Source organism: Dinoponera quadriceps, unplaced genomic scaffold, assembly GCF_001313825.1.
Source record: "Dinoponera quadriceps isolate SergipeBrazil2010 unplaced genomic scaffold, ASM131382v1 scaffold566, whole genome shotgun sequence".
NCBI classification, from domain to species: domain Eukaryota; kingdom Metazoa; phylum Arthropoda; class Insecta; order Hymenoptera; family Formicidae; genus Dinoponera; species Dinoponera quadriceps.
The window spans coordinates 3622741-3649378 of record NW_014555972.1 but is presented as its reverse complement, the minus strand read 5'-3'; the positions used below and the strand labels follow the sequence as shown (position 1 = coordinate 3649378).

The 26638-nt window shown below is 48.9% G+C and overlaps 1 protein-coding gene across 15 annotated transcripts in view; it reads right to left on the bottom strand.

The window, feature by feature from the left end:
- Positions 1 to 8341: 8341 nt before the first annotated feature.
- The window catches only part of LOC106746305 (rap guanine nucleotide exchange factor 2-like), a 127570-nt gene continuing 109273 nt past the window's right edge, over positions 8342 to 26638 (bottom strand). For 7 of the 15 annotated variants that reach the window (XM_014622779.1, XM_014622778.1, XM_014622789.1 and 4 more), the window contains 9 exons: positions 23214 to 23426; positions 21185 to 23133; positions 20669 to 20853; positions 20380 to 20591; positions 19980 to 20211; positions 19597 to 19896; positions 19162 to 19479; positions 17425 to 17541; positions 8342 to 14126 (listed from right to left, as the gene is read on the bottom strand). In XM_014622779.1, the coding sequence (XP_014478265.1) occupies positions 13711 to 14126; positions 17425 to 17541; positions 19162 to 19479; positions 19597 to 19896; positions 19980 to 20211; positions 20380 to 20591; positions 20669 to 20853; positions 21185 to 23133; positions 23214 to 23426 (3942 nt within the window). In that variant the 3' untranslated portion in view covers positions 8342 to 13710. Of the gene's footprint in view, positions 14127 to 17424; positions 17542 to 19161; positions 19480 to 19596; positions 19897 to 19979; positions 20212 to 20379; positions 20592 to 20668; positions 20854 to 21184; positions 23134 to 23213; positions 23427 to 24516; positions 24744 to 26638 lie in introns of those variants that run through there. The other 8 variants (XM_014622782.1, XM_014622780.1, XM_014622790.1 and 5 more) reach the window with 7 other exon arrangements.

Sequence of the window (26638 nt, the reverse complement as noted above, 5' to 3'; positions counted from 1 at the left end):
CAAGCAAGTTCAAGGGCCGCGAACGAGATCTTACCGTGAAAAACGCTTTCTCCTGTACAGTACTTCTGCTACCCCGTAGCATACCGGGTGTCCGCGGAAGGCGATTCGCAACGTTCGACTCGGGAAACTCCCACGTGAGATCCGAGTCGTCTCATTTTAATTTCAGATTTCCAGCCGCTGTCCGCACACCGCGGGCACGATGATTAACTAATCGCGCGGCGATAGGCGGTAGGTGAGGTAATAACTTGGGCCATCGCACTCTATCTCTTTCTCTCTCTCTCTCGCTCGCGACCACGACATTATAAAATGTACATTTATCCGATCCAGATTTATTTGCCCGATTTTTTAACTAATTAATCAAGAATCTTAGAATCAATTCTCTCGAGTAACTTAATGAAACAGAAATTTCGGTTCGGGCAGTGCCGAGATGATCCTGACGTGTTCATACTTATCGAACAAAGCGACGCTTCGTTTCCGTCCGGTATCTATTTCTCGCGGCATTACACCTCTTCGTAACGGTTTTTTCCTCTCACAACAATACGTTGTTGCGCGTGCCGCGTCTCGCCGGCCGTGACAAGAAAACTAACGTTTCGGTGAACGAACCGTCGAAAAGTTCCGTTAATACGATGAAATCGTTACGAATCGCGAATCCTGACTTCTAACGCGAATTCTGCCCCGGTGGTTTTAACGGATACGGTGCGTTAATGCCGAATAACGATACCGAATCAGCGAGATCGACCGGCTCTGATAACTCAAGCAGTCGAGTTCAAACATCCGTGTAACGGACGTTAATTACTTTTTATGCAATCATCACGCTCACAGCACACCGTCAGCGGCGGCGCGCTCTCCGATATACCGCTGCCACAGAACGAGCGGTAAAGCGAGCAGCAACTGTTTAAGCGATAATTGCTCCGCTCATTGTTGCACACCCACCCCCGTCGTTACTTTCACCACCGTGATCATCATCGTGCCGTGATTAACAGTCGCGTGGCGCGTTCGCAACGCTCGATGAAAGGGACCTTTTGCGGGCCGTCGCGCCCGCCGCATCGTCGCTTCTTATGTCACCCGTAGATCTGATAAGCGACGCGCTTTCTATGCTTTCCAATGTGCCGATTTCGCCTACGCTGATAGTCTTCCCCTTCCCCTTTCCTCCTGTCTCAATTTACACTTGTGTATGGTCAATCAAAAATCGGACGACATTGGCCAGACTCTCTTATTTCTGCAGGCCGCAGAATCCGCTCGCTCTCCCGGCGTATCCGAAGAAAAGTGAAAATAACGCGCGAGAGGATGTGTAACGATCGATGCTGGCGCACGTCGAACTTTGCTCATCGCTCGGTTGCCGGCGGGGAGAAAGTGGCCGCGATGATGCACGTGATTTTCGTCGCGCGAAAACAGCCCGACCGGCGATTCCCACACACAGACGGAGACGCCAGAGAGCGCCGGGGATATTTATGGCAGCCGCCGCGGAGATTATCCGGCCGACTGATGCGGAAATAACGACCGAATACGAAAGTTCGCGTTTTACGAACGGGTCATTACAGCCCCGTGCTCACCAGCGATAACGAGCGAGCGCGTTTACCTGGCCGCGACCGCCCGATTCCGCGAGCGAGTCTGGAGCCCGCTAACTGCGAATCCTCGCTCGGACGCGGGCCGCTCTTCACGCTCGATTCACAAGTGGTCGCTCCGCGAATTTTCACGACGAGCTTGTGCAACGGCGATTAGTACGATAGCGAGCGGCGCACAGTGGCGCAAAACACTCCAATGTTTCAACACGAAGCCCCTTATACGTTTTAAAACATCTTGACACGCAAAAATCTGTGATAGTCATTTAAAAAATTTTTTTAAATGAAAGGTTTTTTCTTGCTGTCTATTATTCGTAAATGCGCAGGTGTGGTGGTATGCATAATTAATTTCTTTTGGATCTGTTAAAGTACTGTGCCAAGTATATCGTGAACAATTCTGGAGTTGGTAAAATAGAATTTTGCCCGCAAATTCGGGTATTTCGCCTTAATGGCGTTCCGAGAAAATTCAAAATGTCCGTCGGAGTGGTTGAGTGCATCTGTGCGTTACCTGTGTTCACAAGTGTTATATATGATAACAATTATTCCGCTGCTTACTCGGGGAAAATACTTTCAGTCCGAATATCGACAACAGCGATCGATCAAGCAGGTAAGCAGACGCGTGCTCAGGTGTTTGGTTTCGCAATGAAAAACACCAGGACAAAAAGAAACGATCGAACGAGGAAAAACCGCGCGTGCACCAGATATCGCTCATACCTTGATATTACACTCAAGGTTGTTTGTGTGACTTTCAATCTCTTTAGCATGAAGTTATAAGGCTTTCATATAAGTCTAAAGTCTGAAGAGCCCCTCGATAAGTTACTCTTGAAAGAGAATCTGTCACAGGGCGCGGAATAAATTACGAATTAAATGTCGATTGCCACGCTAATTTCCATTCATTGTCTCATTACTCAACTGAAGCTCCGATCAGCAAAGATACGGTGAACGAGTGCGATTCACAGTGTGTATACGCACTGGCGTGTTTCATTAGCTTTCTCTTAGCTATGTCTTTAATTCGTTACATGCAACCGGTTATATATTTCATACGCGAATTAACGAGACGCGGCAATATTGCAACGTCGTTCACTGGCGGCCGTCTCACGGCAACGTGTTAATTAAACACCATTCATAGAAATTATTGTCTAAATTATTATTATTAAATTAAAATATCATTGAATTAAATTTTTAATTTAATAACATGTTCATAAATGTTCATTATTATCGTGTATAATTGAATAAAAGAAAAAAATTAACGCAGTATTCGAGCATAAATAACTCCTGTCGCCGTGTTCGCGAATACGCGAAATCTGTGCGCACTAACCTGATTGCAGGGGGAGGGGGAGGAGGGGACAGCTCTCTCGGCGGGACGGCCGCGCGCGAATCCGTGAGATAATAAATCCTCGTGCACACACGACGAGGGAGAAAGAGGGTTCCTTTCGCTCGCGTTTAACGGCGTATCCGCCGGCTATTTGGTTTCCTCCTTTCGAGGAAGAGATCTCCAGCGGGGACTCGGGAACTCACGGCACCGCCATTCACCGTGCGCCGTCGAAAGAAAGAACGGACGCGTATCGCATCGGTCTTGCGTGTCGCTCCGGTATTTCCTGCGCTCGATATATTTCATCCGCCTTTTATCGTGGTGTCCCTTTTGACTGGGGCCGATCGACGTCTCGAGAGCGTGACGAGAAAAGAGGTGCACCACGCACAAGACACACCACCACGCACCACAAAGACCGCGCGCGGCAGATGCGGACGGACGCGGTGAGCTTAATCGGCGGGGTACCGTTTTAACGAAGCTCCCGCGAGTGAGCGCTTAATAAGTGCTCGCGCGCGCGCGAGTAATCGACAATGACCTGTCAGCGCGAGCGCGTGACGTTATCGCCGTTCGATAGATAATAAAGGTATCTTCGCGCTCGGAGCCTTTCGTCCGAGCGACGCACGTCGTATATCACAATAATACACCGGCTCTAATGATCCTCGGCTAACTCCGCACACACACACACACACACACACAAAGAGAGTGTCTCTTTTCTCCTTCGGGCGTAAGAAGGGTAAAAAGTCCCGTCGCTTTTTGCAAACGATCCTTTGTTCCCGCACGAGTCAACCCGGGACAGGCTCACTGTCAGAACTCGATGATCAACGACGAACAACAAAATCCAACGTCAGTCACGAGTCACCAGGAGTCTTTCGTGTCCTCGCTCTCTCGAAGTCTCGTCTCTCCCGCAGGTTGGCGCGAGCAATTCGCGGGACGCTTATTGACGCAATCTGTTATATCGCGCACGGAGAGAGAGTGTGTATGCGTGTGAGAGAGAGAGAGAGAGAAAGAGAGAGAATTTCCGCACTTGGAAAGTCTCTCGAGAAATCTCACGGCGTGTCGCTCGCGCCGTGACGGGCGTCTCGATCGCGACAATCGATTTCGGTCACGTATCTCGCTCACCTTCCACCGACACACACACGCTCTCTTTCTTTCCCTCTCTTTTCCTTTCTCTCTTTCTCAGCGATAAACTGCGCTCCGGTCGTTATCGCGGCTCGACGCGAATCGTTATCGCCGTCGCGACGACGGAGGATGATAGCGAGCGAGCCCGAGAGAGAAGCCCCGTCGCGGTAAATGGCGCGGAAATCCAGGCTGCCGTGCATCGACCTGAAGCCGAGTTATCCACCTTCTTCTTCCTCGTCCCTGACCCGCTCAAGCGGCGGCCTCGATGAATCACGTCGGAAGTCGATCCCCGGGGCCGACGATCGACGAAAGTTCACACGCTCGCACAGCGACGCTCTCCTCCGCGCTGACCCTTGTTGGCACCTCGGAGAGATTCTCGGCGATCTGGACACACCGTGGACGCGGCCTGGCCGGCTCGAGTGACAACTCGGAACAAGTGCTCGACGATAGAAAGCCGAAGATAACGGAAGGAGCGTTGGGTCCGCGAGGATTAAATGGAGCAGCGAGCGAGGAGTCTGGATCCCGCGATCTCCGGAAGCGGCCTTCGGAATGCACGCGAGGGCGGCTGTCGGCGCGTCTGGGAGCGCGTGTGAAGGAAGTTCGCACTGACGACCTTCGAGCAGCGCGGGAAGTCCCTTGAAGCTTGACTCCCGGAGTACGGCGATCAAGGCGACGGATGAACAGGCGACTTCCACCCGTCGAATCGCACACTCGAGATCGTACTCTCTCCCCGTCTTTGTCTATCGCGCGTCCTTCGCCGCGAAGAAGTCTCTCCCTCTCGGCGCGCTAACAAAAGCTCGGCTTCGGTAACGAGGAGAATCTCTCAATGACGGACGATCGTCGAGGAGATTGCAATGGATACCGGTCGCGGTATCGCGCACCGCAGGGATAAAGGGACCAACTGCTCTCTCTCCCTCTCCCCTTCTTGTCGAATCATTCACGGGGATTAAGGCGGGATTACGCTCCGGCGAGAGCACTCTCGGGATCTCCCGGAGAGGCTGAATCGCGCCTCTCCGCCGAGATCTCGCTGATCCCAAATTAACTCTCGTCTCTCTCGTTAAACCGTCGCCGATCCCCCAGGTAGACGTCCGTTCTGGACGTTACTCTCTTCCAGTCGCCGCACTGCCCGAGGCACGAGACCACACGTGTGGTCACGTGTGACTGAGAGGATCCAGTGCTCCAACCGACTGATCGTCGATATCTCTCAAGGATCCATCGATCGGCTCGCTCCCTGCAATTTGCATCGATCGGTGCGCTGACAGACGATGACGACGCAGCCGAACTAATCGCGCACAGCTGCACTTATAGATGATACACCGCAGTCACCGTGCACACTTGAACCCACAGTGTAATCCATCAGCGTCGCGAAAGGGAGAGAATCCCGCGGATCTTCTCCCGCGCGAAATCTTCGTTCACTCTCGCGGAAAGCAGAAACTAACGCGGTAATTCCTTAACGATCGAGCGCCCGATCGACGCTCATGTTCGCGCGAATCGGCAGATAATATCGCGGAAATCGCATCCCCGGCGATCTCGCCGATTTCCCCGCTCGATCGTTTCTCCCTTCGGAATCTCGTGGTGGCGATCTCCGCCGGTCTCTCGAGGTCTCCCGCGATCGGCGGAGTACCGGACGGAACGATAAACCGAGCGCACACTCGGCGCAGGTAAGAGCGGTTTTCGAACAACTACGTGCCGGTCGGAAGGCGGTGTTTCTTTCTCCCCTGCATCGTGCATCGGCTCGCCGCAGAGAGAGGGAAATGGCGAAACGACGACGGCAGGAGAGGTGGAGAGGTAGTCCACCGTCGTCGTGCTGCTGTGAGATCCGCGCGGGAAGGGATACCCGGCGAGGATCTATGATCCTCGTGGATCGAGATCGCCGGCGAAACTCGCGCGATAATCCAACACCACTCGGCCCGTCCGCTCGGCGACGTTTTCTTTTCTTCCTCTTCTTCTTCTTCCTCCGCGTCGTAGAATTCCACGGTGCGCCGTTCCGGCGGAGCGAGTCGATTTATAAAATACTCGCGCGACGAGTGGAACGGAGAAGACGTCGCCGAGTCCGCCGAATAGTTCGATTTCGCACGCAGCGATGTTGAAACTGGTTCGTTTTACAAAGGACGAAACGCTGCGTGCGACGTAAGTCGCGGAGAAGTCACAATTTTACGCGTAAGTGAGCCGACTAACCCTTCACTGTCAGTTGGTTCCTGTCTAAAGCAACAGGTGCGCGTCAACCGCTACCATGTGGTAGCCGCACGAACGTCTTTCTTGCTATTCACGTCGCATGATATTTTTCTCATTACCATCGTGTTTCTATGCGTGAAACATTTCTCTTGCAGCCAACGCGTAATTTTATGATAATCATTCTTCGACGGGGCCGACAAGATTATATTCATTATTTTATTCATCCAACAGAATTCGTCTAACCAGTCGTTTATTTTCCGCAGGCGCACATGCGCATGCAAATTTAATAACCTTGAGTGAACTTTTCTCATCGGTTTGTTTTCATTAAGGCTCGGCAAAATGTTTATTTTATTTTTCATCGTGCTGATTAAATTTTTCTACAAAAAGTCTCGAAAAATAAGTTAAATTCATTCATCCAAAAGACTTGATATAAAAATCTTTTTTTTTTCTTTCGTCAAAAAATGAGATCAATGATCTCGTTTTTCTTATTTTATTGATCGATTCGTCGATTAAACTCCTGCTCATTACATTTTCACCTCCATGTGATTTGCTGTTTTGCGTTAACGCCGTATGATTCGTGAATCATTTGTGGATAGAACCGCTTCTCTTGCTATATACTTCTCTCGCTATGTAAAAGAATCGGTAATATTAATCCGAAATTAAAACGTTCTACGCGTATTCTCGTCACGAGGGAGGTGAATGAATTTCTCGCTGATTCTTTACCAATCCTTTAATTGTTCATATATTGTTTGCTGGGAGGGATTTACAGGTGTACATTAAATGAGACTGTAACATCTATGCGCGTGACCCCTCGCGGGTGCAGTCGAGCCGCGTTGTAAATCTACAAATGATAAATCTTAAATATATATATATATATATATGTATATGCATTCGATAGTATTCTTTTTCTCACCACTTACAATATAATCGGTAGACTCCGCTTCTACACACACGGTAGACAGATATACAAAACATTGTATCGTACAAAATAGTAGCAGTAGTATCACTATCAATTTCGTTCCAACAGATCATCCGCTACGCACGGTAATACTTCGCCGTGTAATCGCCGGCGTACTCGTCGAGGTGCTCGAGACCCCGAGAACAAACGCATTCGCGGCTAGAGAAATTAATCAACTTCGTGGTCCTTTGTGTTAGTGCTATCATTATGCACCCGGCTGGAGAGTGTCTCTTTCTACCTCTTCTCCCTCTCTCTCTCTCCTTCACTACATATATATCCGGCAGCCCGTTATATCACCCGTTTTCGCGCATACGCTCCGGTTATTCGGATGCTATCACCCGAACAACACCCCGTGGTATCCGCGAGTACCGCCCGCGAATGAGACCGCCCAGACAGCGCCGCTTTGTTCGATCTCGAGAAAGCGCGAACATCGCGGCTCTTCGCTCCGTGAAACAAATGTGTCGAAAGACGATTAATTCGAAAATTCGATGTGCACTTACTAGTTACCGTACCGATAAAAAGGAAAATACCGTACGTAGCGCGCGTAGATAGAGCTCATCGATAGGAACGAAAGTCGAAACTCAGAGATTGGAAACTCGGTCCCTTACGTACGTATGTACAAAGTCGCGATACAGGGCGTAAAGTGACACAATCGCATCTTTCAAAATATACATATGTATATATCGAGGGTGGAGACGGACCGGTGGTGTCCACAAGGGAAGTGCATCCTCGTTTCGTTAAGAGACAAGTTCCCGAGTACCGGAGAAGCGCAAGAAAAGTCCGCAGGAACGTCTAAGAAATCAGCACGCGCGCGTCTCTTTATGGGTCCTCGTGATATCTGTTGTACGCGGGTCTTCGTCTTTCTCTGATAGCTGTAACGGCGACCAAAATAGCGTGTTTCTCTTTTCAAAAATACAAACGTCCTTGTCTCTCTCTCTCTCTCTCTCTCTCTCGTGATGCCTCCCCACTCGTACCTCTCGAGACGTGCGACAGAGCCATTTCACGCTAAAAATAGCCTGTATACATGTATATATGTATATTATATATATATATATATATATAATATATATATACCTTGAAAAATTTTGTCCAAGTATTAGCCTTTGTACTGTGTTGTAAAATCGTCAATAAATAAGCGTGGGAAGGTGGATCACGTTGTTGCGGGATGGGGTCGACGATGCGAAAACTTAAAAAGACAACAGGCGGGACACGTTGTTGTACTATGATCCAAGTTTTATTAAACAAATTAAATACAAAAGATTTTCTGTTGTTGTATACGCGTTATAGTCGAATATCTCGGGGTTATAAATAATTAAAACAACAGAGAACGAGGCGTAGTAATATATGTATATAAATAAAAAAAAAAGGAAAAGAAAGGAAGAGACGGTGAGAGTGGAGGAAGGTGCGGGTCCGTCTTGCACTCGCCGAACAGTGAATATTCTCGCGGCGCGCGTGGCCGTACATTGTACTGTTTCTTCTCACGAGCCGCGCAAAACGTCGTTTCTCTCTTTTTAAATTTCCATGAGGGAAGAGAGCCGAATTTTTTAACTGACGCGCCCAGACTCTCTTGATTCGACGTTAAATTGTTGTATCGCTAAAATTACACGGCACACGGTAAAATTCGAATTTCCACCGAGAATCCTGGTCGAGTCACGCGCGCGGATTGTCTTGCGGTCACGCGTGAGAGAATCTGCAGGAAAATCACGCACGATATTCACGTTAGAAAATTTATCGTCTTATTGGAGACTTTTCGCGCATTGAAAGACTCTTGGAGCCACGCGAGTGTAGCGAACGTAACGGATAAAAAAAAAGTTCACAGAGAATCCAGAATCCTCGTTAAAAATTCTCCGACACTCCGTCCGAGAAGTCATAAATGCGTGAACATGGAATGACGTAGAGCCTGGTGCGCCTACGGTACGACTCAAGTCGGCGAAGGGGGTAAGAGAAATAACAAAATGTAAAAGATAAAAATCGATTTTTGCGTCGGAACCGAAAGAAAGGAAAAGAAAACGATTCGGTCTCTTTTTACTTTTTTGATGCTGCATTACGAAGAACCTTAATTATCTGGTAGATACGCTTAAAAATTTCCTCGAGAACGTTGGATATTAATATTCGAAGATCGTTAGGATATGTACAAAGAGATATAATGTGAATACGAAGTAAATATATTGTTGGGTCTCCGTCCCGAAGGACCGAGGACTGGATGACATTCCCTCCCGCTCCTTCGGGATCACTGGATACTAACTACGTCGAAGAGTAACACAGTCTTCGTGGATTTCGAGATTGGTCTTTTTCATGATAAAAAGGAAACGAGGTAAACAGTCGAGAGGAGAGAAAGGGGGAGGGGGGTGATATAACGATGACACCTAGACGGCAGTTCGTTGAGCGAACTTTCATCGAACGAACGTTCGTTGAACGCGTTGATCTCGCTTCTTTTTTTGCGGCAGTTAAATAACGTAGAAGGCATGTCGCGGGGTTGTAAACGCGGCAGGACAAAGTTTGGAATGTAATTAATAGTAGAGATCCGAGTATCCAGAGAAGTACTGTGTTGACCCCCGATACTCTTTCTCCCTCGCTTTCTCTCTCACATTTTCATGCATACTCGTGCACATTCATACCCTCTCATTCTCCCTTATTCTAGCTCTCTCGCGCGCTCTCTGTCTCTCTCTCTCTCCACATACTTGGCAATCGCAAAAACGGTGCCTGGGTAATTAGGCCCTCTTTGCTAACGCGTCGATACATATCATGCACGCGAATTATAGTTTTTTTTTTTTAATACTTGTAGAAGGACTCGAGTCTCATGTAAGCGGACAAGAGCGTGTACCTGCGTATATACGCACGCGTGTGTCTGAGTGTGGGCGCACACTTGGTTCCAATGTGGTTTGGATATTTTTCTCGACGCAGTTTGAAACATAGCCGATGGTCCAAAGGCTTTGTTTTTTATTAACCAACTGGGGACGAAAAAGTCGGTAAGAGCCGAGGCAAGTTGCGAAACCCACTTAATCTATGAAGAAATAACCATATAGGGTATCTTAAATTTCAGATTTCTCTAAGAATTATTCATTGTACTTCCGAGAGCCCGAATAATTGACTTATTGTTTCTTTGTTTCTCTGATTAAACTCTCTTATTGGACTATCGGTTACTAACCAAACTGCATCGGGAAGCCAAATGTCCAAGCCAAATGTTGAAGCAAAGTGTATACAATATACATGAATAAACCTACGATAATAAAATCGCTTCTCTCTCGCATCGACATATGAAGTAGCGAAGAACTTGATCTCTTCCTTTGTCCTTGCCCTCGGATTCTAAGAGATACGACCTGAAGAAGTTTCCGTCGCGCATCGCGGATAACACAAGTAAAAACTAAGAGTATCGAGATATCGATAAAAGATAACGAGGAATATTAACCTGATGACAACGTCGCGCAAAGTATCGAACTAAACATTGAGACTGAAAGGAGGGGAAAATAACTTACTTGCGAGTTAAAAATTCGTTATCGTGTTCCGTAAAAACGATTTGATCGCAGAATACAGTTTACAGTGACACGTAAACGCGCGTCTTCGGAGAATTCGCGCCGTTACGAAAAGGAAAAGCAACTGTCTCGATCGTAACCTCCTCCTCCTCCTCCTCCTCCTCCTCCTCAGCGAGAGATGAATCTTAGCGCCAGATTATGTTAAAATTCGGTAACGAAAAAAGCGTATAACCGTCAGCTTCCCTCGTAAAATTTGAATCGCCCGTGAATCTGAACGAAAGTGACGAGCAAAAATAAAAAAACAAGGCGCTTAAAAAAATGAATCGGAACTGTTCAACGCGTAACGCAAAGACGAAGTCTAAAAACAATTGTACGTGCGCCTCCATTTTTCATATCGACAAAGAGGCGAAAGTCCATTTCTTTGTTTCTTTTTTCTCTTACTCTTCTCAAATCTACGCGATTTCGGGGAGGGGGAGGATGGAAACGCTATTTCGGCGTTGGGCACGAGAGAGTTGGATCGCATTCGAGCGTTCCGCGTTACTTTTCCTTTGAATACCTGGTCTCTCGTCGTCCCTCCTGCCACCGCCGCCGCCATCGCTGTTGCTGTTTCTGCTGCTGCTGCTCGCTAAACGCTATGTAACACTACGCTATTTACACCAACTTACGCTCTACTACGTGGGGCGCACACGCTAAGTGTGTTAGCCTATCAATTATATATTACAGGATACGCCGTCGTTCGTACTTTCTCTGGCGCGGACACGCAGTATATAATATATATATGTATATATATAACATCTTTGGACTCGGTTTTATTACACATTTATAGAGAATATTACGAACGCTTTCCTATTTTTTTTTTTTATATCGCTCTTCGCTCCTATTCGACCTCGCTCCTCGTCGTCCCGCGAGAGCTCGCGCGAAACGCGCCTGTATTATACCCGAGAACTGTTCCCTCAGTCTGATAAGAAAAAAAAGGGGAAAAAAAGAAAAGAGAGAGAAAACAACGAAATAACCCTCCTACCGTCTTTTCCTCGTCTTCAGACCGGCCGGGTTCGCCGGTCGCTCGTCGCTTTCCATCCAGTGCCGGTTGAACGGTACGCGCTGTACAAATACTTCTTCCTCGACGCTTGAGATTCTCGACGGTGCCGTCGTGTGTTCGTCGCGGGGCTGGGTGGGCGGGTGAGTGAGTGAGGGGGGGGCTATTGGAAGACAAGCGCTCTCTGCGTAGAAATAAGAATAAAAAAAGACGCCTCTTTCTCGGCGGCGTTGAGGAGAAAGTGGGTTTCGCCCACGCGAAAAATTGGCCCGCGCGGCTCATGGAGAGCAAAGGGACACAGAGTGGCGGTGGTGACGACGATGACGACGACGACGGCGGTGACGGTGATAGTGATGATCGACGTGGTGTGCAACGATCATTAAACACGCACACACGCACCGTCGGGATAATGGGAAAACGCTACCGCCGTGATGGACGCGCGGAGAACGAGAACTCGGAGTTCCCGCGACGTTGGAGGGGGAAAATTCGCGCGCGTGTCGCCCTTGTCCTCCACCCTGTGTTCGCGTTTTCGGTGTTTACGTGACGTGACGTGGGCGGCGCGCACGCCGGAAAGGGAGAAGAAACGATTCCCCTCCTCGCCGCCCGTCCCCGACCGTGCGAACGAAACGGTTCTGACGAAATTAACTAAACGGGTGAACCGAGACAGATTCGGCGTAACTGTGTGTCTGTGTGTGTGGACCGCTTAGACCGCCGACACTTGGGCGTCTTCGTCATCTGCAACATTTCAGAATGGCCTTTTAGTGAATGACACGTTTCGGAGCGCGCGCGGCGATCTAAGCGCGAGGGACTCTATGCAATTCGGATGAGCGAAATTCGCGCGTGCATTCCCCGCGCGCTTGATTCGACGAGTATGAGCGTTTCGGCAAATGGAGCGTAATAGTAAGATCGAAAAAAAAAAAAAAGGAACGTGTGATCTCTAAAGTATCTCTAAGTGGGAGGGTCGTACGGCAGAGAATAACGGGAAAATCAGAAGCTATTGTAACGTAATGGAAAAAAAAAAAGAGAAAAAAAGGTAAAAAGAGATTCCATGCGCTGGATGCTAGAGAAAGCGGCTTATGTACAGTTTATACTTATTCTGCTATAATCTTACTTAGGTTAGAGTCTCTCGTTTTAATGCGATGCCTAATAAAAGAGAAACCGCACCGTGGTACGTTTCTCCGGCTCGAGAGAAGAAGAAAAAAGGTCTAATTACTCTTGAAAACGAGCCGGTTCTAGAAGTCTTTCTCTCTCCCTTTCTCACTCTCTCCCTCTCTCTCACTCTATCTCTCGGGAATAATCCCAAGATGCGAACGACAAAAATGGATGGCAAGGGGATGATCACGTGCGACAAGTAATGCAAGCAAGCAAGAATCCATGCCTCGGCATCACGCATATGGTAAATAAATAATCACGGGGCAGACCGCTTAAAATCCGGCATACACACCGTACAACGCGCCAAAATTCGACAATAATGACGGGCAACCAGCCATTGTGTGAATGCGATGACTAGTAACACAAATATTGACTCGATGCACTTGATGCGGTGAAAAATATCGAGATGCATCGCGGGATGCTTATTACCACGACTAATGCTAAATGGGTGCGTCACTAAACACACACATACGATGATCACAGAGATTCAATTCGCAAGCTCTCCATATACAGTCGTATACAGACGCCTCGTTAATTTACACGTAAACAACACGTATTTACAATAGGCATGTGATAACCAGCTTCTCTCCGACCGGCAATTGTTAATAACAATGTCGCTGTGTTCACGATCGTGTGCAAGGTTGGTGTTCGAGATTACGTTTGCGAAGATTCACGATGCCATCTTGATTGTTGCTGCCGTCATTCTTCCGGAGGTGGGTAAGATCACCTCGAAAGAAGAGGGGCTAAACTAACCGGGGAATACTACGTATCGAAAGAATAGACGGCCCAGCCGATCGCACGCACGGTGAAAAACGTTCCGGTGAAGAATGAAAGAATGCTCCGATCATAGCGAGAGAGCGCAACGCTCGCCCGGGACCTTAGGTACTCTCGGGGATGGTGATGAGAGAGCTGTAAAGAAAGAATCAACACTCTTCGCCGTGCGTGAACGTTAACAACGGGAGCGTAAGCCTCAACGAGCGTAAACCGAACAGTGGTGTGTGAACGTGAGATGATTGTGGTGGTGTGTGAGCTGTGTGAACGGTAGCGATTTGGTTACATGTAGTACCATCTTCGTGATCGGTGCGATAAGTGACCCCCTCGTGGCTGTTAGCACGACCGAGTCTGTGCAATCTCGCCATCTGTTGCGCGACTTTGTACGCCGGTGGTTGACGGCACTGCGGCCCGCTACTCATGCCGGGTCGCATCGTTGTGATCGACGAGATGTTGCCCGCCGCCATGGTGCTCATCGTCGTCATTATCGTCGTGGTGCCCGCTCCGGGCGGCGGCAGCGGGGCTGGCATCCCTAGGCCCATGTTTACTCCTCCTAATCCCGTAGAACCTGAAAACCCTCGACTCACTCCATCTCTCTTTCTCTCTCACAGCCCTCCTCCTCCTCCTCCGCTCTCTCGCTCCTCGTCGTCATCAACCGCCGGCGAAAGCGATTCGCTGCCATCGCGGTAAACGCGGGCGACTTTTCATTAAAATAATTACGGTCGCGTATTCTCGACAGAATGCTGAGATACATCCTGCTTGCAACATGTACTCTGAAAAGTATGTACCCCGCGAGAGAACTTTTCAACTTGGTACTTTCCTCAAAACTTTGCAACGCGCCGTTTTCATCGTCGCGTTGTCCTTACACCCGTGTTGTTGTTTGACTTTCCTTCCTCCTTTTCACATCCCCCCTTCTCGCGAATGCAACGTGGAAGAAGAAAAGTCGCAACAACGAGCAACAAGATCACCGGGTAAGATGAACGAAGCAAAAGGCAATCGCGCTCGGTTAACAACAACCCGCCGAGATCCGCGACGGGCAGACGAGTTCTAAGATGAAAACCGCATTCGGCCGACTATGCTCGCCGCAAAACCTCGCCCAAGAGAGGAAAGAAGCATAATATACCGTATTTCGCGCAGTTAGTACCCTGGAAAGGAACGCTCAGTTATCTCCGTTAATGCCGTAGGACACGCACACGCGCGCAAAAAATGCAGCAGAGCGCGCGTGTTGCGCTTCTAGGTCAGAATGTCCGGGAGAGAAGCGAACGAGTGAATACTAAAACGTTGTTGTTGTTGCCGCCAGCGTGCAACACTCGTTCGTCCGTTAACACATTGACTGGCCACGTTAATTTTCATTGATTATTCCAATGCTCAGGTAAAGTTCGAATAATCAAGCAAATACGGCTAAATAAATGAATTTCGCGATGCATATATTCATGAGCTCGTTCTCTCTGTTGGCTGCATATATTAGCGGTGTCCGTAAATAATCAGGCATTTCCATTTCAACGAAACACATCTGAAAGTCTATAGGCAACTATGAAGTATTTTAATATTTATAATACTTTTATNATATATATATATATATATATATAATATTTTTTTTATATTTGACGTCTCACGGGTATCCCTGATATCTAATCTGTCACATGCAATTACGCTTCAGATATAAATTGGAACGAGATATTGCAGCGCCGCCAGCCGATGACCCGCGTGGCAGTCAACGTGTTAACTAGCAACGACACGAACGATAACGAACGTGTCGCGGCAGAGCCTTCAAGACAGCTGAAAATATTACCGGAAAGCACACACACCCCCGGTGTCCAACGGGCCCAAATAACAAGCTGTGTAAAGATGCTGCGAAAGAGACGACGGCCAGGATTAATATCTACAGTCTAATATCGTCCACCAATCGTTCGCAACACTCCAATCATTTTCCGTTACATCGCGCGCAAATCTCGCATGCATCGTCATCACACACACTGCAATGCTCAACATAGCGGTGGTGTTCAGTCATGAGTCGGGAAATTCCTTCCCTCAAAGCGGCGTGAGAGACTCAATGTGCAAGGCTCGAAGATGCAAGATGGATGAAAACAGGCAGAGAGACAGTCGCGGACTCACCTTGAGGAGTCGGGGGTTGGTGGTGATGATGATGATGATCGTGATAATGTTGTTGGTTGTGGTGGTGGTGATGGTGGTGGTGGTGGTGGTGATGATTGTGGTTGTGATTCTGATTGGCGGGAAGCGGAGGTAACACTGCTACCGCGTGAGGAAACGGAGGAGGCACTCCGCCCCTCATAACAGACCCTGCACCATACAGAGGCCACATACGATATTTCCTTTATCTTCGTGTCAACGCTTTCTTCTCTAAAGAATGCGCCGGGAAAAGCCGAGCAGAAGTAATCCCACCCGGGGAGAGCGAATGATATCCGCGCGATATCGCTCGGGCTTGATGCACGGTGTGTCTCTTCCCGAGAAAGAGCGTCGCGCGAGCAACGCGATTCGATCGTGACGCAAGCTGTGAGAAGCGAACTTTACAGAAGCGGCGGACCCTTAAAGAGAAAGCGGTTGGAAGCACAGCTTTGTTATGCCAGACGCAGCGGCGGTGCTCGACCACGTGGATATGTAAAAAAAAAAAAAAAGAAAGAAAAAATCGCCAACAAAAGCGTACGGCGCGTGTTCTGTTCAGATCTGCAGCTATATAGTGATACTTAATTATTTACACACGCTCGTGGATATTTACAGCGATTCGATTAGCGCTCGAGGGTAAATGGCCATGGGACATACGTTTCTCTCAGCGATACAGTTTGGCCAGCGGCCCGGCGAAATGGTGGACGGAAAAAGTAGGACAGGTAGAAATAATAAATGTCGAACGAAACGCGCCGACGAGAACGCACATCCGCGATAAATCGCGAGTGATTCGAAAAAGTTCGAGCGCGGAGCGGATACGAGTCGGTGAGACTGGAGAATCGACGATTTCGGTCGACTTGAGTTTTGACGCTACATCGAGAGAAGAAAAATGTGTAAAAAATATTCGACGTATATTAAAAATACATTTATTTATACTGATATCCACGTTTTTATACGGAGAAATTCTTCTTTCAGATGAGAAAATATAAATGTTTGATATATTTAAGCAAAAGAATTTAGACGCGAGTAAATGTGATTAGTACTCATCGAATGAGTACTTTTTTGTTTTTTAAGTATTTTCTCCTCAGTGTGGGCAATCATTTCCGCGTGTCTACCGCGGCATCGAGAATCCGGACTCCACCGAGCTCGTCGACCGAGTCTCCCGACCGGCATTCACAGTCCTGCTTCATATTCAAGATCGCCTCGAGTTCATCTTCAGATGTTCTACAGCCGTTAAACGATCCGTACAGCATCTGAAGACGAACTTAAGACGTTCTTGAATACAAGACCCGGCTGCAAACGCCGCCCTTAGTCGACACAATTAACAGCACTATTCACCGAACACAAAACGACGAACACGAACAACCGTAACCGTCTGGCAACGTGTGAGAAGGACGGACAGACAATGCAAGAAAAAAATTGGAAAAAAAAGGGGGGAGAGAACCCACAAAAACAAGACTGACGTAAAACACGCAAATCGCACAGCGAATGGGTGTGAAGAAGAGAGTGATAAACGTGATATTCGCGAGGACTACACTCCCGGCTTCTCTTTATCCGTCGCGAGAGAGGCTCGATCTCTCTCCGGATTACGTCGCGCGTCGGAAGACGAACTACTGTCTCTACTCAACTACTATGGTCTACGGATCGGGCAAAGAGGAGTGATAGCACGAGCACACTTGGCCATAATCTCTCGCTCTCTCTCGTTTCAACTCTCAGTTGCTTGTTGGTGATGTGTTACGTACCTTGCATAGCGGAGTGCCGTCTTTGCGGTGGCGGTGGGCTGCCGCCCGCTTCCACGCTGCTCCCGCTGTGGCTGTCCAGCTGAGTGCTATGACCACTGTCACTGCTCGTCACCGAACCTACGCACACGTCCCCAAGACACTTCTATCACTACACGTTCCAGCCGGGATTTCCGCCCTGACGCGAGATCGCTAAACATCGCTCTATCGTCTACGCTCGCGGATCTAACGTTAATCTCCTCTTTCTTTCTCTCTCTAGCCTGCCCTATTTTTCCTCTAACGCGTCCATTCGCAATCCGTCTCTCTTTCTCTCTCTCTTTCTTTCTTTCACACTCACACTCGAAGTCGAACTAACTAACGAGGGACGTAAAAGCTAGGTTTGCGTCGCTGATCACTTCGAATCGCGTTAAGATTACGCTACCTGCCCTTTCTTCCGCAAATTTTCGCATTCTACTACCGCAGGCAAGGTGCGATCGACGTCGAGTACGTTTCGAATGTCGCATTGGGATCGTAACCAGGGCTATCTGTCGATTCCCATGATACACCGGGGAATATTAAAGGAAAATCATTATCCGGACATGTCTAAACTTCGACTATCGAGGCTGCACATTATCTTCGCGTTGGAACACCGTAAGGTCGTCGGGTACCTCGACGACATATCTCCGTACTCGGGAAAACGTTCTCTCTGTCGATAGGGTTATTTTTAACGACTCCGTATGTCCCATGGTGTGAGAGCTCTCCGAGTCGAAGCCGCGCTTGGTTCTGGGATTAGGTACGAGGTGTTCGTGATCGTCTGATCGAAAAGAAAAGCTCGCGCTACAGTAATCGGCGTAACAAGATGCGTGTACGTGTGTACATGTGTGTGTATGTGTGTGTATACAGGTACGTTGTGCGTGTGTATATATATGGATCAACTAAATAACATGGAACATTTATGAATTGCGTAAAACGGCGGTGCAGCGTGCATAATAATGAGATTCCTTGTTGCGAGACCTGACCAGTGTGTGTACGTAACGAGCAATGAAGGTGCGTGAATGGTGCGTCGCGAGATGCGTGTCTACTAGATTAATATTTAGTCGATTTCACAATCTATTGATGTCCAATACGATCTAGAGAGTTAAAGTGTGAAAAGCTGTTGAAGTAAAATAATACAACTTCCGACCCCGAAGCCGATTCAGACGGAACGATCTTTTCACACGATACCGGTGCGATATCGCCCATCTGTGTAATTTCAGGGGCGTGCATCGGTAATAAAATTGTATCTTTTCAGATATGATATATATTTAAAATGAATCATAAATGCATGAATGTGTTCAACTCAATTCCTGAATAGGTACAATGGTAGATGGTAGCAAAGATTTTTGAAACTGATTTCCAAGAATAACGGGTCTGATAATCTGTGGATTTGGACGTTATTTTCTCTTCACAACAGATCTACGAATTCGTATATCCCTGATTTTAGACCACTTATTTTAAGAGTAAATAATGGGCCCGAATCGTATAATTCTTACTCACAGTCAGTGATGCCAATGATGGCACCGAGCCACACAACACATCACTGTCCCAAGGTTGTACGATAAAACAGAAAGACACGTCGAATGATTACGTGATGAATCGTCAAGCAATTATTCTTGTACGTTACAGACTGAATGTCGACCCGTCTGAATGGACTTCCGGAACGTCGTTGTAACGGACAGCATCTCGCTTCAAACCAATTCGTAACGATACATCCGTACTCACCGCTCGTCAAGGTTTTCCTCAGCGGCTGGAGATTGCTTAAGCTAGTTACGCTGCTACTCTCCGCACTGAGATCGACGGGCGGTGGTAGGCTAGCAGGGGTGTCGCTGTGGGATCGTTCATGCATCGGTACCCTGCTACCGGATCCTACTCTTCTAGGCGCACCTGGACTAGGCTCCAAACCGCTCGAATGTAACGCCAATCCAGGTACTGGTAACGGCGGGGGACAGTGTTTAGGTTGGTACGGCCGCGTCTTGTGAGGATCCGACAGGGCTAGCATCTTCCTCACCGCTTGTGGCGACGCAGCACCGAATTTGGTACCTGAAAACCCGCGACCGACCGTATTACTCAAGAACATTCTCTTAAAAAATACAAGTAGACATATGTGTAGAATAAATATATTAAGAACAAGGCACAATTAACGGTAATTTAGCCAACCTTGTATACTCTTCCTGCCTTCACTGGTGCTACTGGCACTGCTGGTGGTCGATAGAGTAGGCGACGGATGCCTCCTACCCCTGCTGCCGCCTAGCGGTACCGCGGCAGCGACTGCAACAGCTCCTGCATGGGGCTCGCAATCGACGGAGAGCTGATGCAGTCGTTCCTCGTCAGTGATGACTTTCATGTTCGCAAGGTAGGCCTTTACTCGTCGCACCATTTGCGCCTCCTCGAACATTTTCTTCGGGTTCGGCGCGGCGGTCGATTTCTTCCGTCGCTTCACCGTCGCAGTTTGGCCGCCTGCAAGGCGGAATATTACGGATGTGCCGGCTAAACTGAATAAAACTAATCGGAGATAACGGTGAGCGGTGCGAGAGATTCACCTTGATTGCCGGTGGTCATTTGATTGAGAGCGACCATCGCGGAACTCGGCGGTTGCCCGCCCCTTTCTAACATGGTCAGTAGATCGTAGGGCGAAGAGCACATGTTCGTTAGCGTTCTCACCTCCTTCGCGATCATTCGGAGCTTCTCGAAGTTCACCAAACCTTCCACCCTCGAATCGTTGCCAAGATGTATGAAGGTCAAGTCCTTCTTTACGACTGGATAAAAAGGTATCTGAAACGTATATAGTGCATAGAATCTCACACATTCGTCTAATAATAATAAATGCTTCGAAAGGCAGCTATAATTTCGCACTCGAATTACAGGTATATAAGTTCTCGTAAAATGTGAAACGTCGACAAGCGTCATAGATGTCGCGGTAGTTACGAAAGGCAGACTCACTATCGGTGGCTGCGTTTGTTCCGACGCCACCAGTTGCCGGTACTTGCTCATATTGCGACTGGGATCCATCAACTCCTGCAGATCACTGAACAATCTTTGATATTTAGTTGGCAGTTTTTCCCACGACGCTCTCAATCTCGAGACCGCGCCATGACCCAGGCCGGACACGATCGCGAACATAGAGTTGAAGTTCTTGCATTCTTTGCATTGACCTGCGGAGACACGACGGAAACGTTACAAGAGTAACGACGAAGTAACGACGAAAAAGAAGCACGGGAAGAATACTTACGTGCTATTTTAATAAATTGCTTTATAATCTTACTGCGCCGCACGAGATTGTGTTCGGAACAAACCTCCGTCACGACCCAGAACATCTCTCTGTTGACTAGTTCCGCGAACTGACTGAGCATAGGCACGCCATACCTGCTCTTCAGCTCGAACAAATCATCCACATACTCCGTGGACTCGATTTGCCTGAAACAAAATATATAAGAATGAATTTTGCGTGCTAATTACATGTATGATGAACGAGCAATTCACCTTTCCGCACATTCGAGCGAGGCACTGTTTTGAATATCTTTAAAAGATGGGAGTAGGAGAAAATTCGTCTCTAACAGAAACTGCACCGAACACTTTCTGCAAAACTCTTCATTTATCTTCATATTCTAGTAATTATTAAGATATTTTTGTTTCTCGAAGACATTGAAAGTGGTTAAAATAATTGCTGCCTCCCCCTGCATACAATCAGCAAACTTACAGAAGTATCGTTCGAACGAATACGCTAAAATCCTTATCGAGCAATCACCTGAATATACTAAAATCCTGCAGAGTCAGCTGTATCGCCACCTCCACCGCGTTCAACTGCAGAAAATGCACCTGCGACTCCCGAATAAGCTCCGGGGCTTGCTCGTCGGCCACCAGAGTCTCCGAAATCCCGTTGGTCTTCAGGTAATACCGGGAGCTCAGTCCGATCCGCTCCGCGAGATTCTGCAGTTGGTCCGGCAACCTGCGCTGCTTGATCATACCGCCTTCGCCGACGCTCACCTCCGCCAGAGAGAAGTTCGAGCTGCTCTCCGTGATGCCGAACTCTTGAAGCGCGAGCATCACCACCTCGTGCGCCGTGGTCTCCTTGTGGATGAGTAGGTACTTGCAGGTTTGGTCGGCTTTGTACACCTTGAGCACGTGCTCGGGATAATCGTTCGCCCTCAGGTCGTCGTAGCAATAGAGCGACGTGAGGTCCGGGTTGCTCTTCGAGTGGTAGAGATTCGTGGTGGTCTGCGAGAGCCCGGTGCCCGGTGGCGTGTGCGGTGGCGCCAGCGGATCGTCCACGTGCACGCCGTCGTTGATCGTGTTCTTTGGTAATATATTCATCTTCATGAGCGCCTTCTGCAGCCGTCGCTTCGGTCCGAGAGTCATGAATCCCTTGTGCTCCTTCTTCGCGTCTTTGCACGGCGAGACGTTGTTGTCGGGTATCAGCAACGGCACACCGCCGATCAAGGGGTTCAACGGATTCACGGGGGTCATGGGGTCGACGTGCGTCGACAGCCTGGCTCGCGGGTCCGACGGCAGCCTGGGTATCTCCGGCTTGCTCGCCCTGCCGCGCGCTCGAGGCGAATTGTCCGGCACTTGGAGCATCTCCTTGAACGCGAGCAGGTTGGACTTGACGGTGATGCTGAGATGCGTGGAGGCTCGGAGAATGTCGAGGGCCTTCGCTTGGTTCACGTGCTCGAAGCTTTGTCCGTTCACCTCCAGGATCTGATCGCCCCTCTTGAGACCGACGTCCTCAGCCTTGGATCTCTTGTCGACCTTCGAGATGAATATGCCGAAGCCCCTCTCGAAGCCACCCAAGATACTGAAGTTCAGCACCTCGTCCCTGTTCGGCCTGGCGAGCGTCACGTTCCGCGTCCTCGCTTTCGCCGCGCACGCGATGTTCAGCAGCCTCTGTTGGCCCTGCATCTTCTCCCGCTCGAGTCCGGCCTCGAACGCCTCCAGGAACTCCATCATCGACGGGTCAGTCTCGAAGTCGGTGAAATGATTGTTCACCCACAGCAGCACGACGCGGGCCACGCGATCTCGCACCTGCGCCTGGTCGAACCACTCCAGCAATTGACTCGCGACCAGCAACGGGCTGTCGATGAACGTTCGATGAGTCAATAGGAAGTCCTCCACGTAAGTCGGATCCGTAATACTGTTCTCCTCGATGAGCTGTAACATCAAGCGCTCCGGAGTGCCGCGGATCACCACGTGGCCTCTTCGCGCGGCGCCGTCCAAGGCCCCCCGCAACTCGGTCACGAGAATCACCCTGCCGTTCTCCTCGTGTCGCCTGGTGTTCTCCTCACCCTGATGTTGGATCCGGAAGTAGTCCGCCTGCGTGACGCAAACGAACTGGCAGTCGTCGCACTTTGTTCGCATGACTCCGCGGTGCAGCAGCCTCTCCATGGTGGGCAAGATGCCGAAGCTGTCGCCGAGGCTGAGCTGCTCGATCTCGCCGTTGCTGTGCTCGACCTCGACCGCGCCGTTGATCAGCACGCTCCAACTGTCGAGCTCCTCACCGTCGTTCAAAACCACCATACCGGCGCGCTCGACGACTGCGAACACCATCACCGCGCACAGCGCTCTTCTCACGGCCAGGGTCATGTTGGTGAAAGCCTTCAGCTGTTGCGTGAACTCCAGAAGCGTCTCTATGTCGTCCTCCGTTCTCTCCACCGGGTCCTTCTCCAAACACTCTCGCACGGGGTCGCGGACTGTCAGACTCTGAAAGTGCAATTGCAACGGCCGAAATTAGAGAGTGCGCGAATATGCCGCGAGAGACTACTGAATAGCGCGATACTCACGTCCATACTCTCTGCCAGATCCTCCTCCTCGTCGCTGTCAACGATCGACTCTACGAGACCCGAGAGGTCCACCTCGTCGGGGTCTGCGTCTAATGAACTTTGTACAGACGTCATGGTGTCGGATCCACTGTACGCTGAACTCGTGTCACTCGAATGACTACTCCTGTTTGATTTCTGATATAGTTCGGGCCGCCCTGTCAGGCCCTGTGAGAACTGTGGAAAGAAACATTTCATCGTCAGTCATTTAGCATTGCCGCACGATTTCTTATGAAGCTTATTTCAACTATTCGAGTCGGGCTTCAATTCGCAAATCTACTACTTGGAAATCTCTCGTGTCGAATCTTCTGATGGAAAATTTATCATCACAGAGAGGGAAGCAAAGATATCTGTTCTTTTTGGTTGCACTTTTTGCTTCTGGAGTGAAACAAGTGTACAACTTAGCGTTGAGGAGAAGAAGAAGAAAGTTTCAGCGTGGCACTAGTTCAGTAAAAAAGCAAAGAAACCTCAGGTCTGTCCTTTTTTGTTCAACTATTGTACACTTGTAAAATTTAAAGAGACAGATATACTGTTAAGACTTGGTGGAAGAAAGAAAAGGGAACTGGTACAAGGTTAGCGGTGCAGTCAGTTCAGCGAAAAAGAACAGACCTCTCTCAAGTCTCTCTCTCTCTCTCCTCCACGCAAATAACGCAGAAATATAATTACAAAACAGAACATAGCGACGTGATAATCCGAAAGCCTGTTCAGACAATATCACCGCATAATCGGATTTTAACGTGTTCAAAACTGGTCTTAACGATAAGTCAGAATTCACGAGTGCGATCTGCGAGAGGAATACTCGCGACGAGGTTGCCGTCGGAGACGACCTGTGTCGCTTCAGGCGACGAGAGCAAAAACATCATCGACGCCGCGCGCGCGGAGTAGGAAATACCAGGAATGGGCGTGATTGGAACAGGCTCCGGTCGGCGGTTAGGTTAGGTCGCAGCGACATGACATCGGGCACACGCACGTACGCAGGCACGCATGCATGCGGAGCATCGGGAGCATGGGTGCTACGCGCATGCATTCGTACATCCGACGCATCACCCATCCAAACAAAACACCTATGACGCCTGTCATGTCATCACGAGAGGCGACCGCCTACGCCCCCGTATCTCCGGGAGTAATTTTCCCGTGGAGCATCCACGAGCGAAAGGGAGAGATACAGTGGAGATACGGAGAGGAGAAAACGAGGGTGAGAGAGAGAGAGAGAGAGACGGAGAGAGCCAAGGCCATTTTGAGCATCTCCGGCAGCAGAGGCACTCACTTGGTACATGCCGAACGCGTCCATCGTGTCGGCGGCCCTGTCTTTCTCCTCGGAACGGCGACACGATCACGGTGAACCGGTCACGGACGTCCGCATTTTCCTACGCGTTTCCGCCTCGCCCGGTTTTCCTCCCGCGTACGGACACGACACTCTCGCGCAGCCACGCGACGCGGCGCCGCGTGACCCTCTTAGCACGGATCAACGCGAAAATCGTGACACGCTTGTCCGTCCGCCCGCCGTCCCTGTGTTGTATCGTCGTCGTCGCGGCCGGCCGTCAGCTTAGCGGACATAGGACTGCCGCCTGCGTACCGCCTCCCGTCCCACCGCCACCCTCGACCGCGCTGCCGCTGGCATTCCCTTCGAGAGTGGTCACGTGACCTCTGCGAGAGCGACTCCTCAGGCCCGTGTCAATGGGGGGCGCCGGGGGGGGGCGACGCCGGGCCACCTGTAGCTTCCGCGCGCGCGATGCCGCGTTTTTTCGAAGGTGCTCCCGGATCTCTTCCGTTTCGAGAACCAGCTCCGGTTACGAGCCTAGGGAGAGATCAGAGCGGGACGGGACGAGCTTTTCCGAGAAATCGAAGGTGAGATCTCTATCGTGACAGGCTTTACGAAGAATTCCCATATTGATCTTGTATCGAGTATCCAATTAAATCTTGATTACATCTCGTTCTTTGTGTGGTCGTAAATTTGATCGGATAAAAATGTTAGGTCGTGAATTCTGATATTGTGAGAAACAGGATCGCAGCCTGTCGAAGGGGAAATGAATGGAAAATAGGTCGGACGATACTGATACTGAAATTTGATTCAGGAGCAATTAGAGATTCGATTACATTTCGTTCGTAGAAACGATATGAATGTCGACTAGGGCTTTAATGAAATTTCACTGTCCATACAACGGTATTGGCTCGGAATTCAATTGAATTTCGTTACACTGGACACATGTGTCTCTATCGGTGGTGATTTTTAGACCGCGCGACTGATGAACAAGTATAGATGGAAAGTAATTTCCTACTGAGACCTTATTATCCTCGACATTCACGGCCAGGTTATTTAACCGTTATAAAGACAGGGAGAAATCTGCATCCCGGCTCATTAGCATAATATATATACGATGCCATTGTTAGGAGCGACCCGGTCGCGATACTCGCGGTACGCAAATAGAAGCATAGTAAACAAAGGTTAAAAACGGAGCGAAAATTACGCGATAACGATCTGGGCAATTAGATTATTAATGCTCGCGATCGGGAACTCGAGGAGGCTGAGAAAAAGGGGTCGGCCGCAATTTACCGGCTGGGAAACCGGGAACTCAAAGAGCGCGGCACAACGCCAACTGATGCGTGGGAGGCGCGTCAGCTTGATGATATTTGGAGGAGATTTGACGATGAGTGATTATGAATAATTACAGATTTATTTCACGCGTAACACTGCGTCGGAAAGCGGGCTAATAATGGTCTGCGAGGTTCCTAAAACTCTCCCACGCTTGAATTCTTCCAAGTGTCATATGCGCATCACCGTCATGCTGGTCCGGCATGACTCGTTAAATATAACGATTTCTTTTCAATGAAATTATGGGATCGTATTCAATTGGGTCGCAAAATTTCGACCATTGACAATTAATGACTACGATATGTAAAAAGGGAAAGATCGAACGGAAGGAATATTCGATGAACGATCAAATGATAATCATTCTGCTTAAAATGACTCTCCAAACCCAAATCAATTCAATCGACGATTATAATTGACAGAATTGCCAACAACAATTTCCAACTATAATTTGTCTTCTAACAATAATCGAGAAATTGATAATTCTGTATATGTTAGCAGAATAGAACAGAGTTACGTACATAAAACTTAACTAATAGCAATTTTAAAACACAGATTTTTTTGAAAAGATACAAGAATTTCTTGCTTGATTTAACAACAAACTGTCTTTTATTTTCCACGTTGGCACTGAGTCGATTCATTCAATCAGACTTTGAAGGAAGTCGGTCTTTCGATTGACAATCTCATAACGGTGAGGAGCCACGGCAAGAATAGAGAGGATTAAAAATAAATGATAACGCCTGATAACGTAACGGGGCTGCTTCGATTTGCATGCCCACGCGTAATGTCGAGACCGAGG